At 46.7% G+C, this 22,455-nt stretch overlaps 2 protein-coding genes across 9 annotated transcripts in view; one reads left to right on the top strand and one right to left on the bottom strand.

Annotated features, from left to right (window-relative positions):
• The window catches only part of RNF170 (ring finger protein 170), a 29,754-nt gene extending 27,956 nt beyond the window's left edge, over positions 1-1,798 (bottom strand). For 5 of the 6 annotated variants that reach the window (XM_074353302.1, XM_074353301.1, XM_074353303.1 and 2 more), the window contains exon 1: positions 1,637-1,798. The gene's annotated coding sequence lies outside the window, so the exon portion shown is untranslated. The remainder of the gene's footprint in view (positions 1-1,636) is intronic. The other variant, XM_074353306.1, reaches the window with a different exon arrangement.
• Positions 1,799-2,034: 236 nt separating this feature from the next.
• The window catches only part of HOOK3 (hook microtubule tethering protein 3), a 93,673-nt gene continuing 73,252 nt past the window's right edge, over positions 2,035-22,455 (top strand). For 2 of the 3 annotated variants that reach the window (XM_074353297.1, XM_074353298.1), the window contains exons 1-2: positions 2,035-2,265; positions 9,049-9,134. In XM_074353297.1, coding sequence (XP_074209398.1) covers positions 2,209-2,265; positions 9,049-9,134 — 143 coding nt within the window. In that variant the 5' untranslated portion in view covers positions 2,035-2,208. The remainder of the gene's footprint in view (positions 2,266-9,048; positions 9,135-22,455) is intronic. The other variant, XM_074353299.1, reaches the window with a different exon arrangement.

The raw sequence follows: 22,455 nt of genomic DNA, 5'->3' as shown, positions 1-22,455 counted from the left end.
ACTATACTTAAATAAAATTAAAAAAAAAAAAAAAGAACATTGCACATCATGCACAAATGCATTGTGGGTAAGCCATCAAACCGGAGACAGGAGGCTGAGGTCAACTCTGCCCTGAAAACCAGAGCAGCTGAAGCATAGGTGATCACACTACAGGCCTTCCAGAAATGATCCACATCCAAAGACAGGGCGTTGCACGGGCATCAGGGTGACGTGCTCCCTTTACTCGCCTAACAAGAGTTAATGGTCACTGAAAGTGCCAGGGATCCTACAGAGATAACCTGGAATGTAGGAACTCTGGTTTGACAAAGATCCAGAGGCACCAACAGAGTAAACAAGGCAGGTGAGATGCATCTGATCACTTCTAAAGGTTTCTCTGCCCTTGGTGTGGGGAGGAATGTTGAAAAGAAACACCACTGAGAAGATGGTCTCCGTTCACAAAACAAAAAATCACCATGTGTGAACCGGTAATTAGTACTTTGCAAAGCATCATTAAACTCACTGCTGGGGGAGGAGGGTATAGCTCAGTGGTAGAGTCGTGGGTTCAATCCCCAATACCTCAATTTTAAAAAAATTTATATATATAAATAAATGAGCCAACCTAGTTACCACCCCCGCCCCCTCCCCACCCCCCTGCAAAAAAACCCCAACAACTCAATGCTGCATCTGCAGGTCTGAAAGCTCAATGAAAAAACCTAGTCTTAATGGGAAAAGTGGGGGGGGGGGGCTCCAGGAACCTTAAACCAAATGAAGATGTGTCCTGGGAAGTTAACTTTCCTGCATCCCAAATAAAAGTTTGGCATGACCTGGTAAAATTATGCACATCCTATGACTCAACAATTTTAGAACCCCAAAGCATGTATCCTACAGACACGTGCACTAGTGTCTAGGGATATGAATGCCTTTAGCACTGTTCCTAGTTGGCCCCAAACTGGAACAAGAAAATGCCCGTCAACAGTAGAATGGCTATACTGTCATATTCATACAATGGAGTACTAGACAGCAATGAAAATTACCTATAGGTGTGCGCAAACTTACTATTACTTCAAAACCACTCGTAAAAATTTTTAAAAAAGGTAAAGTAAAACTGTATGGTTTAGGCAAGCATCCGTAGGTGGAAAAGCTATAGGAAAAGCAAGAAAGTGGGTATCACAAAAGTCCGTCTAGGGAGGGCATGGTGCTCCGAAAGGAACACAAGGTGTGGTTGGGACTCCTGGGGTACCTGCAATGCTCTCTGTTTTTACCTAGGTGTTTAATTACTAATTACTCCTTAAATATGTACGTCCTTTGCACTTGGCTGCACATGTTGGGTCGCATAACAATTCATCAGTAACCCTGCAGAGATTCACGCCTCTGGAGAGGTGACAGCTCCGGAAAGACTGATCCCCTGGCCACCGAGGAAGGAGGGACGGGCCCCGGGCACTGTCGGGGTCCTCCCGGGCTGACGGCCCCCGCACACCCCGTCCCGACTGGGAGTAACTCGCTTCCGGGGCCCGCCACGTCGGCCGCCCCGCGCGGGCGCCCAGGGGCCGCCCGGCCTCCGGAGGCGGCGACTGCCACCCCGCGGAGGGCCGGGCGGCCGCCTAGACCCCCGCCGCCCCGCCCATGCCGGGGCCCCGCCGGCGCCCGGCCCGCGTACCTCTGCACCGCGGAGGACACCTCGCCAGCTCCCGGTGACCGAGGGCACAGACTGTTTCCGGGCCGCCCCGCCACCCTCCCGGGCGACCACTAGCTGCGTCCTCCGGGCTGGGAGCGCGGGCGCGGCGCACGCGCACTGCCGCGCTTCCGTGAGGGCGCGGGCGGGGACCCGGCGGCGGGGTCGGGCGCGCGCGGGGCGGGGGGGACACGCAGCGGGCCGGCGGGCGGCGGGCGCGGTGCTGCGCAGTGCTGGGCGGCCGCGGTCGGGCCAGGCCGGGCTCTCGGGCGGCTGCCGGGCAGTGGGGTGCGGGGTGCGGGCTGCGGGGTGCGGGCGGGCCGGCCGGCGGGGCGGGGCGGCGCGGGGGCGCGCGGCGGCGGCGGCGCGCGGTCCCGAGGGGCCGGAGGAGGAGGAGGAGGAGGAGGAGGGGCGCCGGTGACGCTGCGGGAGCCGCTGCCAGCGCCGGACGGAGTCGGCGGCCGGGCGGAGGACGGGCGGGCGACCCTCGGACGCAGCCCCAGGCCGAGCCGCAGGCTTCCTGGCGAGGCGGGGCGGCCGCGAGCCCCGGCGGGAAGATGTTCAACGTGGAGTCCCTGGAGCGGGTGGAGCTGTGCGAGAGCCTCCTCACTTGGGTAGGTGGCGGCCGGCGGGCCGGGAGGCCCCCTTCCCCAGGCCGCCGTCCCGGGATCCCCCCGCGCCGGGGCGAGCGCCGAGGGCGGCGTTGCCGTCACATCCGGGGCCTGGGCGGGGAGCCGGGGACGCCGGTGCGGGCCGCGTCTACACCGCGGGAGGCCCGGCCCGGGTCCGGGGGAAACTTGCCGGGCCTGAGGTGCTGGGTGGAGGCTGAGGACGGGGTGCGGGCGGCACTGTCTCCAGGGCAGCGGCCCCGCGCCCCGCGCCGCCGGGGAGGCCCGCGGGACCCGGTCCGCCGCTCCTGCCTTTGTTGTCACGCTCGCCGGGATGGAGCGCAGCCCCTGGAGGGACGAGCCGCCCGGGGAGAGAGGGCAGGGGAAATCCGGGGAGGCACCCGGAGGCCGGTACCTGGGATGCGGGATGCACTTGAGCGATGAGAGAGTCAGCGGTGCGGAGATGCTTATTAAAGGCACTCAGGATCAAATTAATCTGGAAGGGGTCTGGGCATCAGCCATGGAACTCGACATTTGGGGGACAGCGTTGTGGGATTCTAATTTTAAGTTATTAAATGCTTATTAAAATTCTCGTATGTTAGTTTAAACATGTGTTCAGTTCTGATGGCAACGGCCGTGCCTGTAGCAGCCTCTTCAATAGTTGGACATGAAACCAAGCTTGTGTGTTTCTCAAACAGGGTGTCGGTTCCTGGGGGGGGAGGGGACGGGTGTGTGTGTGTGTGTGTGTGTGTGTGTAGATCTGCAGAGCCACAGGATAAACCTGGTGCCTCTTTTAGGAGCATTCATTTTTCTCACTGATAAAATCGTTAAATACCACTTTGGAGTAAAACACAAACACACTTATGGAGATGACTACAGCACTTGTGTTAATGTTCCAGGTAAAACACAGATGCCAAATAAATGCCGTTTAGTGGTGTCTTGGGTGGCAAGTTTAGATCCCTGGAGTGTAGACATTACTCCTGTGTGGGGGCATTTGGGTGGAAAGATTAGAGGAGCCTTAGGTTGGTTGTAACAAAGGTAATGACAATAGTGTGAGATTTTCATAATTTGTCTTATATCACAAATCATGTTATGCTTTCTGAAACAGTATGTGCAAGAGCAGAGCTTGACATATTGAGTAACTTTTATATCAGAGCATTCTTGGCATTTCAGATTGTTTGCAATAATATGTAGTTAACATGCAGCTTACAGCTGTAATGGGTTCCAGCTTCAAATGGGTTTCACCACTGTATTTAAGAGGAGAGAAAAACAGATAAACTGCATAATGCGGCCAAAGTTTGACTAGGCAGCGGAGAGATAATGGAAAGAAATACCACATTCTTTAATTCTGTGAAAGGAATAGATTTGGCAGAGGTTGCAAACAGAAGATTGAGAATCTAAAGATGTGCTTTTTTTTTTTTTTTTTTTTTTGAGTCTGTGCAAAAAGTGCCTTCCTCAGTGCTAGGGGGAAAAAAGGGCAAGAGGGCAAAGATGCGGAAGCTGATTGAATCTGAAGTAGGACTACATGGTTTAAAGTCTAGAAAGACAAGCCACGGAAACAGAGAGGTGTGTTTGACCGGCATCTGCGAAAAGATGGTCGTGGGTGCAATTATTTGAGTGGGGAATGCTGATAAAAATAGAAAGAAACTACAGAGGGGAGTTTGAAGAGGAAAAGCACGAAGAGCAGCTATTAAAAATCTGGCCAAATTTTAAGAAAACAGATAATGCTGGTTATCAGCTGTAGAGAGAGGTCAAGGAATATGGTTTTGTAGAAAAAAGACTTTTTGAAATTTCAGTGGAAGCCTCGTCAAGGACAATTTCTGGGGGACATTAGAGATTATCAATGAAAAATGGGGAGGCAGAGTCCAAGCAAAGATAGACAATTTAAAGATTTGGAAACATTTTTAAATATTGTAGATTGAAATGTTGCAAAATAAAGTTGAACTTAAATGTTGAGTTTGTTCCCTTGTGGTTGTCATTAAGAAAGCAGAATAAAGGTTTATGTGGAAAATGTCGGAGGCAGCTGAGAATGTACATTTAGTCCAGTAGCTTCCCTTGTATCTGAATGCCAGGCTAACGCCTAACACGATCCCAAAACCCCAAATAAGGGGGGAAATGTATACTATACAGTCCTGAAGAGAAGACTCCCATTTAGAATAATTTACTTTGCATAAACTTCTAGCCAACTTGGCTGTGCAGTTGCTTTTCACACAGCAGGTTGGAAGGTAATTGCAACCCTCAGCAAAATGCACACAGCTGTCAGAAACAGAGAAGACCCAAGAGCTTGGGTACACACAGCCTGGGTGATTCCATCTTTGAGCTGACAGCCTGGGATACTTGAAGAGCCTCTGTGTTCAGTTAATGAAGACCGTAATTATGCTCCTGAATATCAGATCGAAGTTTATTTTCACTGCATAGCATTTAGTTGGAGATTAGAGGCATATAGTACGTAGCAGTTTTTCCACCAGAAACAGTTAATAACAGCTCAGGCATTTGAAGGGATGACTGTTAGCTACCTCTGCAGAGATTCATTTTCGCGGACCATCTCCTTGCCCCAAATGCTGGATACGTTGCTATTGTATCGGAGAGCTCACTAGCCCAAGAACCAAATGTTCCACATTTTTGTTGCAAGAGGAATGCCCGTGAAGAGACCAAGTATCATCCTATCAAAAAAGAGCTTAAGTTTAAATTCCAAAGCAGAGCCTCTGTAGCAAGCAAGTTCAGCAGGATGTGCCGGAAATTTTCCACTCTTTCTCCACCCTCTGAGTCAAAATGGACTCTTACCTGTTAGAAAACTCTGCCCTACCTATTACACCTGTCAAGCCTAATTTCCTGAATGGGTGCGTGAGATGATTGCCCTTTCCTAGGTTTAAGAGACCGAAAAAACCAGTTAAGGGCAAGATGCTAAGTGGAAAAAGAACCATCATCCCGTAGGCTCAGGTATCTTTCTTCTGGAAGCCCAGCGACAGTAACACGTCCTTGTCATTTTCATGTTGCGCGGCCTGTGAAATGCACACTAGTGCTTGGAATTAGGGAAGGTAGCATTTTTAATGGTGGTATCTCCCCCATCTCCTCTGCTCCTCCTAACTCCATTCTACTCAAAGTTTTAATTTTCTCTCTTTCTTTTTTTTTAACTGAGGGCCAATATAACGTTAGTTTTGAGTATAGGTTCTGAAATTAGGTCACCTGGGTTCAAATGCAGATTTTTTTCGTACTAAGTCACGCCATCTCTGTGTTTTGACTTCATTCAATTGAACACTAAGATGGGTGTGGTTTATTTTTTTTTAGGCTGGTACATTCCCCGCCCCCTGCATTCTTTATTTTTTCCTGGATGTACCGGGAGTTGAACCCAGGACCTTGTGCATGCTAAGCATGTGCTCTGCCCCTGAGCTCTGCCCTCCCCGCTACATCCCCCCTAAGACTGGTTTCTTTCTATCTCCGCCCTACTCTGCTGTGGGGAAGTAATTAGATTTGTTTGTTTATTTTCAGAGGAGGGACTGGGGATTGAACCCAGGACGTCTTGCATGCTAGGCAAGTGATCTACCACTTGAGCTATACCCTCCCCCCTTAAGATGTGCTTCTTAAGCATTAGTATCAATCAGCATCATTGGAGGGCTCGTTAAAATGCTGATTGCTAAGCCCTGGGTCCCGAATCTGTCATTCAGTAGAGCTGGTCTAGGGCCTGAGATTCTGCATTACCAACAGGTTTCCAGGTGATTCTGTTGTTAGTGACGCTTGGAGAACCACGGCTCCAGAGCAGGGCTTGTTAGCTTTGGCTTTATTGACATTCCAGGCGGGACCCTTTTGGTTGTGGGCACCACGCTGTGCATCGTAGGGTATTTCATAGTAGCATCTCTGGTCTCTACCTACCAGATGCCAAAAGCACCCACCTAGTTGTTATAACAAAAACTGTCTCATAGGGAGCACACTTGTCTCTGGTTGAGAATCTTGGCTCAGGAGAGTCATTCCAGGTGATCTCGCTCTTCACTCCTCTCACACTTTGGTGGGGGAGAGGGAGGTGGAACTTGGGCGGTGTCACTAGAGTGTCTTGGAGTTAAAAGCGAGGTTATGACCCGTCAGGAGGAGTTTCACGCCCTAATGCGGTTAGGCATAATTATCTCTCAATTTTACCAAACTGCTATCCTGAAACGTTCTGTAGATTCTAACTCAGAGTCTATGAGAACAGGTAAGTGATAGATTTTTTAAAAATTAAAATACACATACCATAAAATCCATTCTTTTCAAGTGTGAAGTTCAGTGCTTTGTGGTATGATCACAGGGTGGGGCCACCATACTATCTAATTCCAAGAATGTTTTCCTTGCCCCAAAAGGAAACTCTGTAGAGGCAGTTTCGCCGGAATCTGCCTCTGCTTTCATGGCAAAGCAGAGGCAGACATCCTGTAGCCCTCATGAGCAAGCCAATTCAGAGAAAATAATTATTTGCAAGCCACATTTCAAAAATCAAAATGAAAATAGTTTTAAGTCCTAAGAGAGAAACAGATACAGTCTTACGACTCAATTACTTGCGTCATTGAGTTACCTGCTTTATTGGGTTTTTTCATTCTGATTGTCCAGAGGCAGTTTTTCTGAAATTTCCTCCCTTACATTTAGCAGTGCTTTGGACCAGAGGGTTCCAAATGCCAGCCTGGGGCCCTGCCGCATGAGAATTATTTGATGAACTTCTTAAAAATAGACTCCCAGCCTCCTCCAGCTTCCCAGATGATTCGGGGGTACGTCCAGGTGTGGGCACTGCTGCCTTCCACTGTTCCAAATTCCTCCTGTGCATTTATTTTCTCATTCCTGCTTTAAGCCACACATCCCTCCGTAAGGGGTTTTTGTCCCAATTTCTAGATTAGAAAACTGATATTGAGAGGTAAAGTGGCATATCCAAGGTCACACAGCCGGCAAAGCGGGAGCAAAACCGGAGATGGAATTAGTTCTGTACATTCAGGGCAAATTCATTGAGGGCTCTTTCGCATCAGGCATCGTGCTCAGGTTGGTGACAAAGTGGTGAAGGGGGGTGGCCCCGCACCACTGCCTCTTTTTCATTCTAAGCCCACGCAAAAGAGGTTGATTCAGCCACTGTAAAGTGGAAGTGGGTGTTTATGTCTTTTAAACTACATTTGTTCCCACGTTACCATTGAGGAGACAGCTGGAGAGAGTGTGGAGTAAAATTCAGTATCAGTTCCTACGGGTGATGCTTTTTTGTACCATTTATTAATTTACTAAGGGTTTATTGTGCTTTTGCTCCTTATAAGGTTCGTGTCAGGGGGGTGGCCTGGAAGGGCCTCTCTCCATCACCTCTCCCAAGGGGACACCTAAGTAAAAACCACTTGCTGTGTGATGTTTAAGGTCATTTCCTTAGTTTCCACCGCCATAACCATCACTTCCCACAAGACTGTAGAAGATGCGAGGATGCTATTAACTGCACTTGCTAATAGTTATTTTTTTTTAAAAAGAGATTTGGTAGATGATGCCACACAGAGAACTGGATGCTCACTGACTGTTAGTAAATTGCTACAGCATTTATTAAGGGCAGTTTGACAGAACTTATCAAAAACCTTAAAACGTCTGTACACTTTGATCTATCAATTTTACTTCTAGGAATATAACCCCGTAAGCAAAAATGTGTGTGGAGACAGATGGTCACCTGCACATTATTTCCAGTGTCACTCCCTGGTTTGACCTCATCTGTTTTAACGTATAAACCTATTGAAATAAGTCTCCCTGCCTGTTCCTGCGATCCTTTCTTCATCCTGCAGCTGGTATGACCCTTATGCGATGTGAATCTCATGGCCTCTCTCTCCTGCTTAGAATCCTTTGCTTACTCCCCTTGCCCTGGTGGCTTATGAGATTTTGCACAATAGCACTCCCTTTTTCAACCCCGTCTTTGACCCTTCTGCCCGCTCTCCTGTTCCGTCTCTTCCTCCGATTCCCGTTACTAACCTGTAAACTGCAGCGCGTGGCCTGCATCTCTGTGTTCTCAGTGATTTATTTCCTTCGAAGTCCCGGTTGCACTACTGAGTAGCATCGTTGTTGGCTCAGCTGTATTATCTCACTCAGAATAATTTCTACTAATTCTCGGCCACATATGTTCCTTCTAATCAAGAATAGAATTAAAGTGAAAGTCAGTTGAATATCTAACCTAACCGTAATTTCTTGTGATGTGATTTCTACATCTGTATAAAGACATTTTGGTTCTGAGTAAAAGAAATCTCAAATCCTGGCCAGACTTCAAGAAGAAATTTATCTCACGTAATAGGAGGCGTTCAGTGGCTCAGTTTGGGCCTCAAGGGCCTCGTTCTTTCTAGCCCTCTTCTCAGCCATCCACTGCATTGGCCTCATCCTGACAGTCCCAGGATTACTGCTCGTAGTAATTGAGGCAACCAACATACTTAACTCGCAGCAAGAGGAGACTGGCTTTTCTTTCCCAGAAGCCCAAGTAAGCCTCTCTTTGCCTCTGTTTGGACCAAATTGTCCTTGCCTGGGCACCCCTGAGTCAGTCACTGGCAGAGGGCATGCAGGTACCATGCCTTTCCTAGATGATCATCTGTAAGGAGAGTGAATGCTGGGAAGTCACCCAGTATCCACCACAATTTCCCTTTTACCAAAAGGAAGAACTTGCAGTAACAGCCTGCAGGAAATTTCCCATTAAGGGAAAACATTTCTCACTGTTCTGCTTTTTGAAATGTATTCACCTCCTAAGATGAGGTAAAAGAACCCTAAGAATTCTTCTGTGCAGTTAACCATGGAATCTCCCCCCCCCCCCCCTTTTTTTTCTTCTTCCAGATCCAGACATTTAATGTAGATGCACCATGCCAGACCGTGGAAGATTTAACGAATGGGGTTGTGATGGCCCAGGTTCTTCAGAAGATGTAAGAATCAATTGCTTTATCTTTTTGTACATGTTCTTGTACAGGGATATTTATTAGATTGAAAACAGGGACCAAAAATAAAGTCAACGTGTTGCACATGGACCGAGAGCCCCGCGCGGCCAGGTGTTCAGGCAGAGGCCGACCAGCTGCAAGGTCGGCTGGGGCCACAGTAACAGTGTAGCAATGGCTTCAGCAGAGCCATGCGTTCCTGTGTTTTCTATCGTTAAGTGTGGCGGACATTTCCATGCTGATGTCCTGATTTGGCCATTATAGGAGAATCTCAGAGGATCACCCTTTCCTTAGGAGTTTGGGCAAAGGTCTTATCAGCAAGGCCTTCCGTGACCACCCCTGTGTCAATAAACTGCAGCCGTTCCCCTGAGCTCTGTGTCTCTTTAAAGTGTGCTTCTCAGAAGTAGGTGACACCATCTCATATACCATGTATTTTGCTTGTTTATTTGTTATCTGCTGTTCCCGCCACCCCCCTGTAGACACACACACACGCACGCGCTTACAGTAGAAGCTCCTGTAGGGGCAGGGAATTTGTCATGCTCACCACTGTATCCTAGCACCTAGGGCAGTACCTGGCTTTGGGGAGAGCCGGATGAAAATGCCCTTCTTTGTAGCTCCAAAATGGGCAGACATCAGCACTTCTCTTGGTTCAGTCTGCATCTTGGGTGCTCTGTTTACTGACTGACTAAAAGAATGAAATATTTGTTTGGAACATAGAAAACAAGCCTGATTCTTTCCTAGCTAAGCACTTTGAAAGCATAATAATTGAAAAAAAATGATATTGTATGGTTGTTTTCAACTTTTGACCTAGGACTTTTTCAAATAAAGGATTACCTGTGAATTTAAGATGTCATTAGGTTTGATGTGACTGGGGAGAGACTTTTGTCTTTTGAAGCCCTGGGCACTCATCAGCCTGATGACATTAAAAAAATCCGCATATGACTCACTGCGATTCCCTGACTCTGTGTTGAGTATCAATACTGTCTTTAAACGTGCATTGCAGTGAGCTTTGTAGAGCTCCCCATCTCAGGCGCATCTCAAGGGCCTGCATTTCAGAGAACCTGCTGGCCTTTCCCATTGAGGTTCTTGCTGGGAAAGTACAGCTTTCTGTCTCTCTGCCATTCCTTACGTGGTACATCCCTCCAGCTCGACAGGGCTGGCTGGGAACCTGACCTGCCCAGCCCTGCTAGAGCACTCTCGGAAGAGTGGTCTTGTGGTGTGCGTGGTCGCCTTTGAGTGGTGCCCTAATGACGCTGAGATCTGAGTGGTCTAGAACACTCCTCTGCAGTTCTTACTAACAGTAATTTGTGGGTAAATGGGCCCAGCGAAGTGAGCTTTCCAGGTATGTTGTCAGTGAATGGATTTCCTGCTCAGGTTCATTTGGGTAGGATTTCTATCAATCGTAGAAACCAGGAGAAAGACTGTAAGTGTGTATTATCTTGCCAGATGATGAACATAACATACATTCTGTTCTGCAAAGTGGTTTTTCTAATTTGTCAGCCTTGTGGCATGTTTCTCATCAGTGTTTACTTTTTTACCTTTCTTTTTTCCAAAATGCTTTCCTTTTTTTCCTTTTGTTGTTGTATAACAGACAGAAAAGCATAGGGAAAAAAGTGAAGAATTTGTGTGTGTGTGTGTATGTATGTGTATATTGTGTGTATACACATGCATGTTTACACACATCCGTGTGAGTACCACCCAGACTGAAATCTATAACATTTCTAGGCCCGAGGTGGTTCTCCTCCCTAATCAGTGCGCTTGGCCCAGAGACAGCCGTGATTCTGACTTTACACCATTCATTCCCATAAATGGAATCACGCAGGGCACGCTCGTGTGTGTCGGACTTCTTTCACTCAGCATGACGACTGCGAGATTCATTCCTATTATGTATTGTCTATTTTAAATAATTCTATAATACAGCTTCACGGAAGCTTCCTCCTTTGTCAGTTTGATATTTATTGTTTTTGTTTTGTTTTTGATGGAGGTACTGGGGACTGAACCCAGAATCTCCCTCATGCTAATAAGCTAAGCGGGAGCTGTACCGCACCCCTCTGATGTTTATTGAATGGCTACTTTGTGTCCAGCACTGGTGATACAAGCTTGAGCCACAGCCCACAGGGTAATTCTGTTCCAAGAGTTTATTACTTGGGGAAGACAGATTTTAAATAACCACGGAAACAAAATTGCAACTAACAGGCAAACTACAGAGAAAGTCGCGAAAGTTTCTAAGTCATCGGTTGACTCTACAGGGCTGGCGTTCAGAACGGAGTCCAAACGACAGATGCTAACTTGAGTATCTCTTAATTGAAGCCATAAGTGTGGATTAAATCACTCAGGAAAGAATATGGGGTAAGAAGAAAAAAATGTGCAGCCTGCGCCTTGAAGAACTTTGACATTCAGTTGTCGCTTAAAATGTCTCCCAGCAGAGGGACCAGAGGTCTGAGGAAGCTGGGAGAGTGTGGTGCCAAGAAGTGGATTTTACTGGAAATAGCAAGTCTTGTCATTTTGTCTGAGCTGATGAGTGGAAACCTGTATCTTTTTGTAGTTTTAGTAGAAATGTAATCAAATATGAATAGATCTAGGCAGCTTATTGTTACTGTAATTTATTTCTCGTTCTCTAGTCTTTTAAGTCATTTCCTGTTCCTCTGCTTTCCAGCTTCTATCATTTTGCTGTCTTCTCTCTTTCTGTCTGTCCATGTAGGTTCATGTCTGTCTGTTTTTTGTTTTTAATTATTAATAGACTGGTATTTTTAGAGCAGTTTTAAGTTCACAGCAAAATTGAATGGAAAAAAGTTTCAGTACAGGATGATGGAAAAGTTCTGGCTGGAGGTGGATGGTGGTGACTGTTGCAAATAGTATGAATGACTCAGGGCCACTGAACTGGACGCTTAAAAATGGCTTAAATGGTAAATTTTATGTATAAAAGAAGTATTTAAAAGTTGAATGAAAAGTAAGGCAAGTTCCCACATGCTCCCTGCCCCACCCCACACAGAGCCTTCCCACTGTCAACATCGCCCACCGGAGAGGTGCCTTGTTACCCCTGATGAACCTGTGTTGGTACATCATAGTCAGCCCATTAGAGCTCACTTTGTGTTGTACATTCTATGGGTATAGACAAGTGCATCCTTCGCTGCAGTATCACACAGGATAGTTTCTGCCCTGAAAATCCCAGGCTCCACCTAGTCTCCCCCACCCATCCCCGCAATCACCGATCTTTTTACTGTCTCCACCGTTTTGCCTTTTCCAGAATGTCATGAGTTGGAATCACACAGGGTGTAGCCTTTCCAGACTGGCTTTTTTTTAACTTAGCAATACACATTTGAGGTTTCTCCATGTCTTTTCATGGTTCGACAGCTCATTTCTCTTCAGCGCTTCCCCCCTGCTTTTTTTAACAGCTTGAGTGAGATGAAATTGATGTACAATAAATTGCTCATTTTTTAGAGTGTAGAATTTGATCATTTTTTCACCCATGGGGATTCCCAGGAAACTAGCAAGATAAATGAATGTATCGATCACTTCAAAGTTTCCTCAGTCCGTCCTTCCAGCCACCCCATTCCCATCTCCAGGGCAACCGCGGACTAGCTTTCTGTTGCTATGGATTAATTTGCATTTTACAGAAATGTATGTAAAAGGACTCACAGTCCATTCTGTTTTCTGAGGGAGAGGGTGTGGCTTCTTTCAGGCGGCATAATTATTTGGAGATCCATTCACATTGTTGCCTGTGTTAGTGTAGTTCCTACCCATTCCATTGTGTGGCTGCGCCCCAGTCCACACCTCCATTCGTCGGCTGCTGAACATCTGGGCTATCTGGGCTGCTGGCTATTGCAGATAAAGCTGCCGTGGACCTCAGTGTACACATCTTTGTATGGAAACATGCTTTCATTTCTCTTGGGCAAAATTCCTATGGGAGGTATATGTTTAATATTTAAAAAAACTGCCAGACTGTTTCCAAAGTGGTGTATTGTGTATTTCCGCAAGCAGTGCGTCAGTGTTCCAGTTGTCAGTGTCGCAGCCTCACCCACTCTTGCTAAGGTTGGTCTTTTTAATTTTAGTGGCTGCCTAGTGGTACTTCATCGTGGATTTCACTTGTATTTCTGTTGATGACTAGTGATGCTGACATCTTTTCTGGTATTTGCCATACACACACACACACATATATATATATACATGTCTTCTTTGGTGATTTGTTTGCTGTAATCTTTTGCCAATTTTTTAATTGGATTGTTTGTCTTACTGAATTTGGAGTACTTTATATATTCCAAATACAAGTCCTTTCTCCAGATGTATGTTTTAAAGTATTTCCTCCCAGCCTTTGGCTTCCCTTTTGGTTTTCTGAACAGTGTCTTTGCAGAGCAAAAGTTTTAAACTTTTAATTTTTATTAAATAGTTTTTATTTAATAATAATTTTTTTTTTTTAGTTCATGTGGGTTGTTTTTTTTTTTTTAATTGTATTAAGAAATCGTTACCAAACCCAGGCTCACTAAGATTTTCTCCTGTGTCTTCCTCTAGAAGTTGCATAGTTCAGTGCTTAGATTTAGGGCTGTGGTGTATTTTGAGTTACTTTTTGTATAAGATATAAGGATCTTTTTTTTTTCTTCACTTTTATTGAAAAGATTTCCTTTCCTGTATTTTCAGGACTTTGATTATGTTGACCTGCCTAATGACTGGACAGACACATCATCCATGGATGATTAAATTCTTGTTCATTTAAATAATTTTTAATAATAGTTCAGTCACCAAAAACACTTCAGATGTAATGTATTCTCTTACATCTGTTCATCAACAAATACAAAGTGACACCTGTTTTTTGGTAAGGGGCAGGGAAGCTTAGGTCTTTAGGAGACAGTGACTGTGCATATTATCTAAACTCAAATTTATACAATTTTCTTTCCTATTTTCTGCTTCTTGATTTGAAGAAAATTAGCAGTAGACTCTAAAAATGTTTACAGAGCAGCACGCGCTGTGGCGAGCACAGCGTGTCCGACGTGGGACAGCAGGAGTTGGAGCTGACCGTTTATGCCACAGGGCACGTGATTCTCGGGACCCTGTGGGACAGTCAGCACTGTGCCCCAATGACTTGGGCTCTGAACGAAGCCCGTCCTCCCCTTCAGCACTGCTCCTGCAGGCTTCTGGGTGACGGCTGTTTTTCCTCCCATCCGCATCATGTACCACTTAGCGCAGAGGCTGCATCCTCCCCCGACCCAGACCTCCTTGTTTGGGGTCTTATGACCCCACCTACCGCCCCTCCTTGTGGTTGTCTTCCCCTTTAATTTCTCAGCAGCTTTGGATGCCAGCTTTCTGCCGCTCTCTCCACGACTGCCCTCGTCCAAACTCCCGGTGATTTGTGTGTGGACGTGGGTGAACCTGCACACCCGTACCTCTCTATTCTTCGAACTCCTCTCTTGTGATCTTACCTTCTACCCAGTTTCAGCCGCTCGTTCCCATGGTCACACTCAGTGCCTTTTGACGACCAGTAAGACCTGACCCTCCATCGTCTCAGTCTCCCTTGTTCCACTGTCCGAAGTCTGCTTCCTGTCTGTCCATCTCACTCCCTCTGGCTCCATGCCCCCAGTCATTCCTCAGTTCTCTCGTGTCCCTCACCTTCACCTTTCTTTCCTCTAACTCAGCCGAAATTCCATGGCCAGTCGTAATCATACCCTCCTGTACTTTTTTAGCTCCTTTGCCCCTTTCTTATTTCTTTGTTACTTTTTTGGCAGAACCACAGCTTGATTAAATCTAATATCCCAGCAGTTCTGCTCCTCGCCCTTGCGGCTGAGCGAAGCTGGAAAAAACAAACATGCTGGTGGATCTCACTGTCAATTTCCCACCGAGTCTGCGGTCTGACCTGTAATTGCCCGGCCTCTCCCCTCACTCCCCCTCCTCGATGACTGTCTCACATTTGTCTCTGTTCAGACCCTCATCTGATTACCTTCCAAGGCAGGTTACATCCTGCTTCCGAGAAGGGTAGGACCCATCCCCGGCCTTTGTGTCCCCCCACAACCCCTGCCGGCATCAGTTTGAGCTGTGGGTTGGGAGGAGGGGTCCTAACTTGAAGTCATGCGTGCAGCTGACTTCTCATGACCCCGTCTATCGGTCATTGTTACAGTCTCCTCCCTGTGCTGTGCGGTCTCGAGTTCCTCTCTTAAAGCCACTTCAGTCGGGGTGTTTCCCACCATTACACTCCAACTGCACTCAACCGGGCACCAGTTATCTACACGGTGTTGATCCTCACCGCCCGTTCTCAGGGCTCGTCCGGACGGGCAGCGGCATCCAGAGCACAGATGCTCATCTGCCTGCTTCCTTGTAACCCCTGTTAAAGCCTGGCTTCCAGGACGCTGCACCTTCCTGGTTTTCCCTAGTCTCCCTGGATGCTCTGCATTTCCTCTGCTGGTTTCCCTCCTCTGTGCCCCACCCCGAGTGATGCAGTGCTTCAGGACCCAGGCCTTGCCCCCACTCCTCTTTTCTGTTTGCGTTCACCCCCTGGATGATTTCATCTCGTCTCACAGGCTGAAACATCATCTGTATCCTAATGACTCAGATTTTCATCTCCAGTGCGAATCTTTCCTCTGACGTCCAGACTGTCTCACTGTCTGCTCAGCATCTCCTGTTGGGTCTAAAAGACATCTCCCAGTTGTCACATCTAAAACTAAACCCTGTCTTCCACCCAGAACCCACTCAGCCTCAAGTCTCCATTTCATTTGTCAACATTTCTGGTCGTCAGCTGCTCAGACCTTAAAACCGCCTTTCTTTCTTTTTGCCGCCATCTCACATCTAACCTGTCAGGAAATCCTGATGGCTAGACTTTAAAAATCTATCTAAATCTAGCCTTTAGACCCAACGTCCGGAATACAGAAAAACAGAGGACAGGGAATAAGTGAAACTAAGTCATGAGGCAGTCATCAGGCTAATTCGCAAAGCTGACCTGGCCTGTTCTGCCAGTGAGTATCAGGAGGGAAAAAGAAGGGGGTGGACTGTTCTAGACTGAAGAGCACAGTGAGGCAGACACTGGCCAGACCCGTCGCATGGTTCTTCGAGGAAGTCCTGCCGCGCACAGCCGCGTGGATGCCCTGGGAGACGTCGTGCCAAGTGAGACAGCCACAGGACAGGCACTCCCCGGCTCCACTTCTGTGAGGCGGCTCAGGTGGTCAGACTCGAGGAAATAGAATGGGGTGGTGGCTGCCAGGGGCTGGGATTTGGGGGAGATGGGCAGTTGCCGTTCGATTCAGCTGTATGAGGTCAGTAAGCTCTCGGGCTGTTGTGCAGCCCTCTGCCTGGAGTTAACAGGGCTTTATTGGGGTCTTGAACATCTGCTGAGAGGGCAGAACTCATGTAGAGGGTTCTTACCACAGTTTCAAAAACAAAAACAAATGTAATGCATGCATCTTCTTAGATCTTGTTTGAACAAAGACCTTTCGTGGATGTGATGGAGGAAGTTTGAATATAGAGAATTAGATAGTATTTTGAGGGTGATTCTATATTATATTAGGTGTAGTATCAGAAGTGTGCTTAGTAAGGCACAAGAAAGTGTCTTACTTATTAGAGACATACAGTGGAATTTTTCGGAGTGAAAAAGTTCTATGATAACAATTACTGCCTTTACCTCCTGTCACTGGTCTGGCCACCGTCAGCTGTTGCCCATGTCTTGTTAATTTCATGTCTAGTGTCGGTGTTTCCACAGTTGACTTCCCACAGTCTAATGTGAACCCAGCAGCCAGAGTGATACTTTTCAGTAAGTTGTGTTTTCTGCTTAGAACCTGCGTTGGTGCCCCGTCCCACAGGGTGGAAGCCAGGTCCTCACGGTAGTGTATATGAGCCCGCACGACCTGACCGCTTGGTACCATTGTGACCTCACGTGCTAGTGTTCTTTCCCACGCTGGCTCCTCCTCATCCTCGCGCATCTCCTGCCCTGGGGATTTTGCACAGCGTGTCCCTCTGCCTCGAATGTTCTGCCTCGAATGTTCCACAGTCAGAGACCCACATACCACCCTTCTTCCCCGCCAGTCCTCAGGGGTACTTGTCCATTTCTCAGTATACCCTCCCTTGACCACCTATTTAATACTGCCACCACCTTACATTCCAGATCTAACATTCTAAATGTTAGTCAAATAAATGAGTATGGAATTAGAAATTTTGACCCTGAAACGGAAAGAAAGCAACTTTTATCTTCTTTTATCCTTTATCTCCAAGAAGATTGACCACTCTCTCATTTTCCAGCAGTTTCCCTGACACCAACTAGACGACCTTCCGACACCAGCTTCCTGAGTGAGCTCACACCCCACAGGTTGAGGTCAAAGCCCTTCAGTTCTGACACTACCCAGAGCTGGGGCAGGCTCGGCAGCTAAGACCCCAGTCCCACAAGGCTGCCCCCACTTCATATGCCACGTGAACGTGGGGTCCTCAGTGCGCCCACACTTCTGCCCATCCAGCTGCAAATTCAGGGGTTCTCAAGAACCCCTCAGGTCTGATATTTGGGAGAATGATACAAAACTCAGGGAAGTGCTATATTTATGATTACCATTTTATTATAAAAGATCAAACTCAGAAACAGCCGAGTGAAGGAGAGGTGCAGGGCAAGATTTTGAGTTGGGGGCAGCATAGAGCCTCTGTGCTCTCTCCGGGTACCCCACCCTCCCAGCACCCTTCAGGGCGATGTGCTCCTCCACCAGGAAGTTCCTGAGCCTCTTGTCTAGGGGTTTTATTTGGGGTTTCATTACATAGGCGTGATTGAAATGGTTAGCCCTGCACTTGAACTCAGTCTCTAGTCCCTTCCTGAAGGTCAGTGGGGGTGGGACTGCAAGTTCCTCTGGACCAGCCCCATCCTGGAGCTGTCTAGGGGTCCCACAGCACGTCAGCTCGTTAGCATAAGCTTGGGTGTGGCTGGAAAGGGCGCACAATGAATTACAAAAGACACCCCCATCGCTCAGGAAATTCTCAGGGTTTTAGGAGCTCGGTGCCAGGAACCAGGGACAAAGGCCAAACACATTTGTTGTTTTACCACAGTGTGTGGATATTGATTGAAAGAGCGAGTTCAGAAGCAGTAAGCTGTGGCTCCAAGTGCCAGGAGTTTTTATTTTCAAAAGTTGAAAAAAGAGGGAAAAAAAGTAGATGAGACCAAAGGAGCCGGAATGAAGGTCAAGCTGCGGACAGTGGTGGATGCCTCTTAAATGACACCTCCCTTTTTATTTATAGGACCTGATTGCCCGTCCTTGGTTTACAGCCTGTCCCTTCTGTGCCTTCATTGCTCATTTTGACACAGTAGAGGCTGAGCATAATTGGTTTATTTTGTTGTCCTTTATGGATGTGAAATATAATTATTATCACTAGCTCTCCAGAATACATGTGATGGCAGGGGACCAAAATGATCTTTTTAGGTAATTAAAAGAGCATTAGACAATAGACCTAAGAATCAACATATCAATAAAAAAATACGAAGGTTTACTAATAAAAATACCGTATTAAGAAATTGAATCAAAACACAGTGTTTGAACCCCATCTTAGTTTGAGGGAGTTCAGTAAGAGCATTAGGATGCTTAAATACTTTCAGCATTAGAAATAAGATTTAATTTTGTGGTTTCTGTGGAGGCAGTTGACTGCAGGAAGACAAAGTATTTCTGGAAATTAACAGGCTTTTCCTTCAGCTTAAGCTCTGATGGGTACGTAAGTTACAGCCAAACAGATGTGTCACTGGAAAAGTCTAAGGAAATGCCTTTGTATGTTTTGTGTGTCGACTGGAAAAAAATGCACAACCAGAAAGCTGAGAGTGAGTTTTATTCGGCGGACATTGCTGAGGACTTAAGCCTAGGATGACAGCCTTTCAGGTCGCTCCAAGAGATTGCTCCCAAGAGACAGGGAAGAAGCATTTTGCCAGTTTTTGCAAAACAGACCAGGTAGTTGGACATCAAAAGATTACTGTTAATTAAAGAAAGCCAGATATCCCAAGTTAAGGAATTTAGTGCTTTTCTATGTATGGGAAGGTGCAAATCTCTGGGCTCATTGACATCATTCCTTTGATGTGCACCTTAGCTGTCCAGGGCCGATGTCCTGTTCTTTCCCATCCTGAGCCCCCTCAGGGGGCACCACTGGGGGTGGCTGCAGAGGCCAGGCTGCCTGCTGGTCTCCATCCTGAGTTCCCTCCCGCTCACTGTGGGGTGGGGGGATGGGGGACTCAAGACCTGATGGCCGAGGCATCCTTTGCTTACTGATACAGCAGGCAGTGTATTTCATTCACATGTTTTTTAGTTTGTGTTTTTTTCTTAGCAGGAGTCAGCACATAGTAAGAAGCTAAAGATAGTTTCTTACTCATGAAGGACACGCCCAGTAAGATTATCTGTTGTTATTTACATATCTGTGCAGGACTGTGATCTGTTAAGATTTGGGAAAAAATCACCTCTATGCTGTTTGATCCTAGCCTGAGAACGTCAGTCAAGGGTTACTTAGAAAACATTGCTGAAACTGTAAACTGTATTAGAGAAACAGAATTCTGGCTAAATGCCTGCATACTGGGCCAAAGTTCATTACTAGGCAAAGTCAAGTTGAATGTGAGGAGGCTGTCGACTACTATTCTTGCTGTGTTCCACCCAAGCAGTCGACTGTGTAGACTGAAAAAAAAGTGCAACGTGAGAGTTGTGAGTTAAGTGAGGACTGTAGCCTGGGAGGCAGCCTGTCGGACAGCTCTGAGGAGCGGCCCTGAAGAGGTGGGGAGGTCAGTACACATGTGATTCTGGTGAAGGGGGGGTCGTGCGGTCAAGCACACGTTCTGGCAGAAGGTTGCTGCTGGTCACGAGGAGCAGGTGTCCCCGTTAATGATTTTAGTGTTTTTCTAGGTATGAGGAGATGCAAGAATCTGGGCCCATAAAATCTTCTCTTGAAAATATCTGACTCTCTGAAGGCCTGTTCTGCCAGTTTTTCACAGAACGCCTCGTTCCTGGTCTCCTGCCCAATCGCCTTTCCTTTCAGGGTGCTCTGAAGGTCAGCGAGGGCAGTGACCAGTGACTTCATCCTTGTGGAACCAGATGGCCAGCGTCCATTTTTAGGTGGCAGTTGAAAGCTTATTCAATAAAAGTGCTATCACTTTCCAGATGTACTGTGGCTCACGGGTATTCATGGGAACCTGCCACGTTGGACGCGAGGTGCTGGGCAGACGGCCACGAGTGAGCCCAGGTTCCTGCCCTCTTGAGCAGAGAGTGTTGTGAGCATGTTGGTCTTGACTCCATGGGACTGGTCTCTGAGCAGAAGGGAGAGAACTGGCCACAGGCCCTGAGTGATGTTCGCTGGGATCAGTTTTGTGTTGACCTCTACTGATTCGTTCAACAAAAATGACTGTACCGTCTACTCTACCACCCAAGCATGTGAACTTGGGGAAATTACTTAATTTCTGAGTCTGATATTTAGCAGTGACCTGGGGATCATAATGCGTCCCCTGCAGTGTCGTGGTGAGCGCGGAGTCCCCAGGCCTCTGGCTGGCGTGGTACTGGTGCTGTCCGTGGTCTTCCCTTCCCGGCTCAGACTAGCGCTGAGATTTTGATGCTGTTATCTTTTAAGGGATAAGCAAGCTGTGTCACAGTGCTTGGTTTGAAATACTGGATTCAGATTTTTCTGAGTTCTTTGATTCATGAGAGGTATGGCTCTAAGTTGTAAATGAAGTATCCCGTGATCTTGGAGGAGTATAAAATTTCTTAGACATTGTAAAGCGTCCTTTTTTTTTTTTTTTTTTTTTTGGTAAGTTAAGGAGTTTTCCGGTGAAATGTAAGCATCTCTTAGCTGTGTGGCCCTGAATTGCCGCTTAGCACCGAACTCACACATCGCCCCACTTAACGAGTCTTTTGGTTGGAAAGACTATTACTTGATGGGCAACGATTAAGATTTTTACATTATAGCTTTTTGGATTACTCAAGTATTAAAAATATGGGCTATTTTCTACTTTATGAGTTATTTTTATGAGAATTCTTTAGTATCTTAGTAGAATTCACTTCAATTATTTTTCTTTGCATGATCTGTTTTTATGAGAGGTTTTGAGCAAAGAAGACTTTTGGGGTGTTGTCTGCCCCAGTTTACAGCGGTCACTTTCTCTGAAAGTCCTGACAGGTGTAGTCATCCTTCCCCCTGAAGTTGTGTGTCTCGCTTGTGGCTCTGTCCGTTTAGTCACGTGTGGTTGGACCAGGGATGAAAAACAGACTCTAGCTGGATCATTTGGACTTTCCTGAGCATTTAGAATAGGAATTGAGTGACGGTCTGGTCTTTAAAATTGTCTTCTTGAACTGGACTGGTGAAGACTTGAAACAGGTCTGCAACTCTCTTCAACATTGTATGAAGAAACAAAAAAAAAGTTGGTCCTCAGAGAGAGAGCCTGTAGATGGGCGGAAACACAGATGAAAGTCAGAGAGGACGGTCTGCATCTTGACGGCTTTCCGAGTCCTCACTCCAGCTGCCTTTCACACCACGCCAGACCCCAGCCATCGTCTGGCAAGTTTCCCCTATTTTGCACAAATGTGCTCAGGGTAGTTTCTCTTACTTAATAACAAAAGAACCTCCACTAAAGAAGCCAGATTAAGCTTAAAATGAAAATAGGTGGGTGTAAATACCTACGTGCTGAAGAATGAAGCTAGGTCCTTACACTAGGCACAAGTGAATCATAACCTAAGTTTAAAACGAAAGCTGTGAAAATCTTAGAAGAAAACGTAGGAGTAAGTTTTCCTGACCTTGGATTAGGCAAATGCTTCTTAGATACAACACTGAGAGCAAAAGAGAGAGAAATTGAACTTTTTCAAAACTCGGGACCACTGTGCTGCAAATTATGCCATCAAGAAAGTGAAAGGTAGGACCTAATGAAACTACAAGCTTCTGCACAGCAAAGGAAACCATAAGCAAAACAAAACAACAGCCTACGGAATGGGAGAAAATTTTTGCAAATGAAACCGACAAAGGCTTGATCTCCAGAATATATAAGCAGCTCATACGACTTAATAAGAAACAACCAAACAACCCAATCCAAAAATGGGCAAAGGACCTAAACAAGCAATTCTCCAAGGGAGACATACAAATGATCAATAGGCACATGAAAAAAATGCTCAGTATCACTAATTATCAGAGAAATGCAAATCAAAACTACAATGAGGTATCACCTCACACCAGTCAGAATGGCCATCATTCAAAAATCCACAAATGACAAATGCTGGAGAGGCTGTGGAGGAAAGGGACCCCTCCTACACTGCTGGTGGGAATGCAGTTTGGTGCAGCCACTGTGGAAAACAGTATGGAGATGCCTCAAAAAACTAGGAATAGACTTACCGTATGACCCAGGAATCCCACTCCT

The sequence above is a fragment of the Camelus bactrianus genome, chromosome 26 (genome assembly GCF_048773025.1).
Source record: "Camelus bactrianus isolate YW-2024 breed Bactrian camel chromosome 26, ASM4877302v1, whole genome shotgun sequence".
In the NCBI taxonomy this organism is placed as follows: Eukaryota; Metazoa; Chordata; class Mammalia; order Artiodactyla; family Camelidae; genus Camelus; species Camelus bactrianus.
This window is presented reverse-complemented; position numbering and strand designations above follow the sequence as displayed.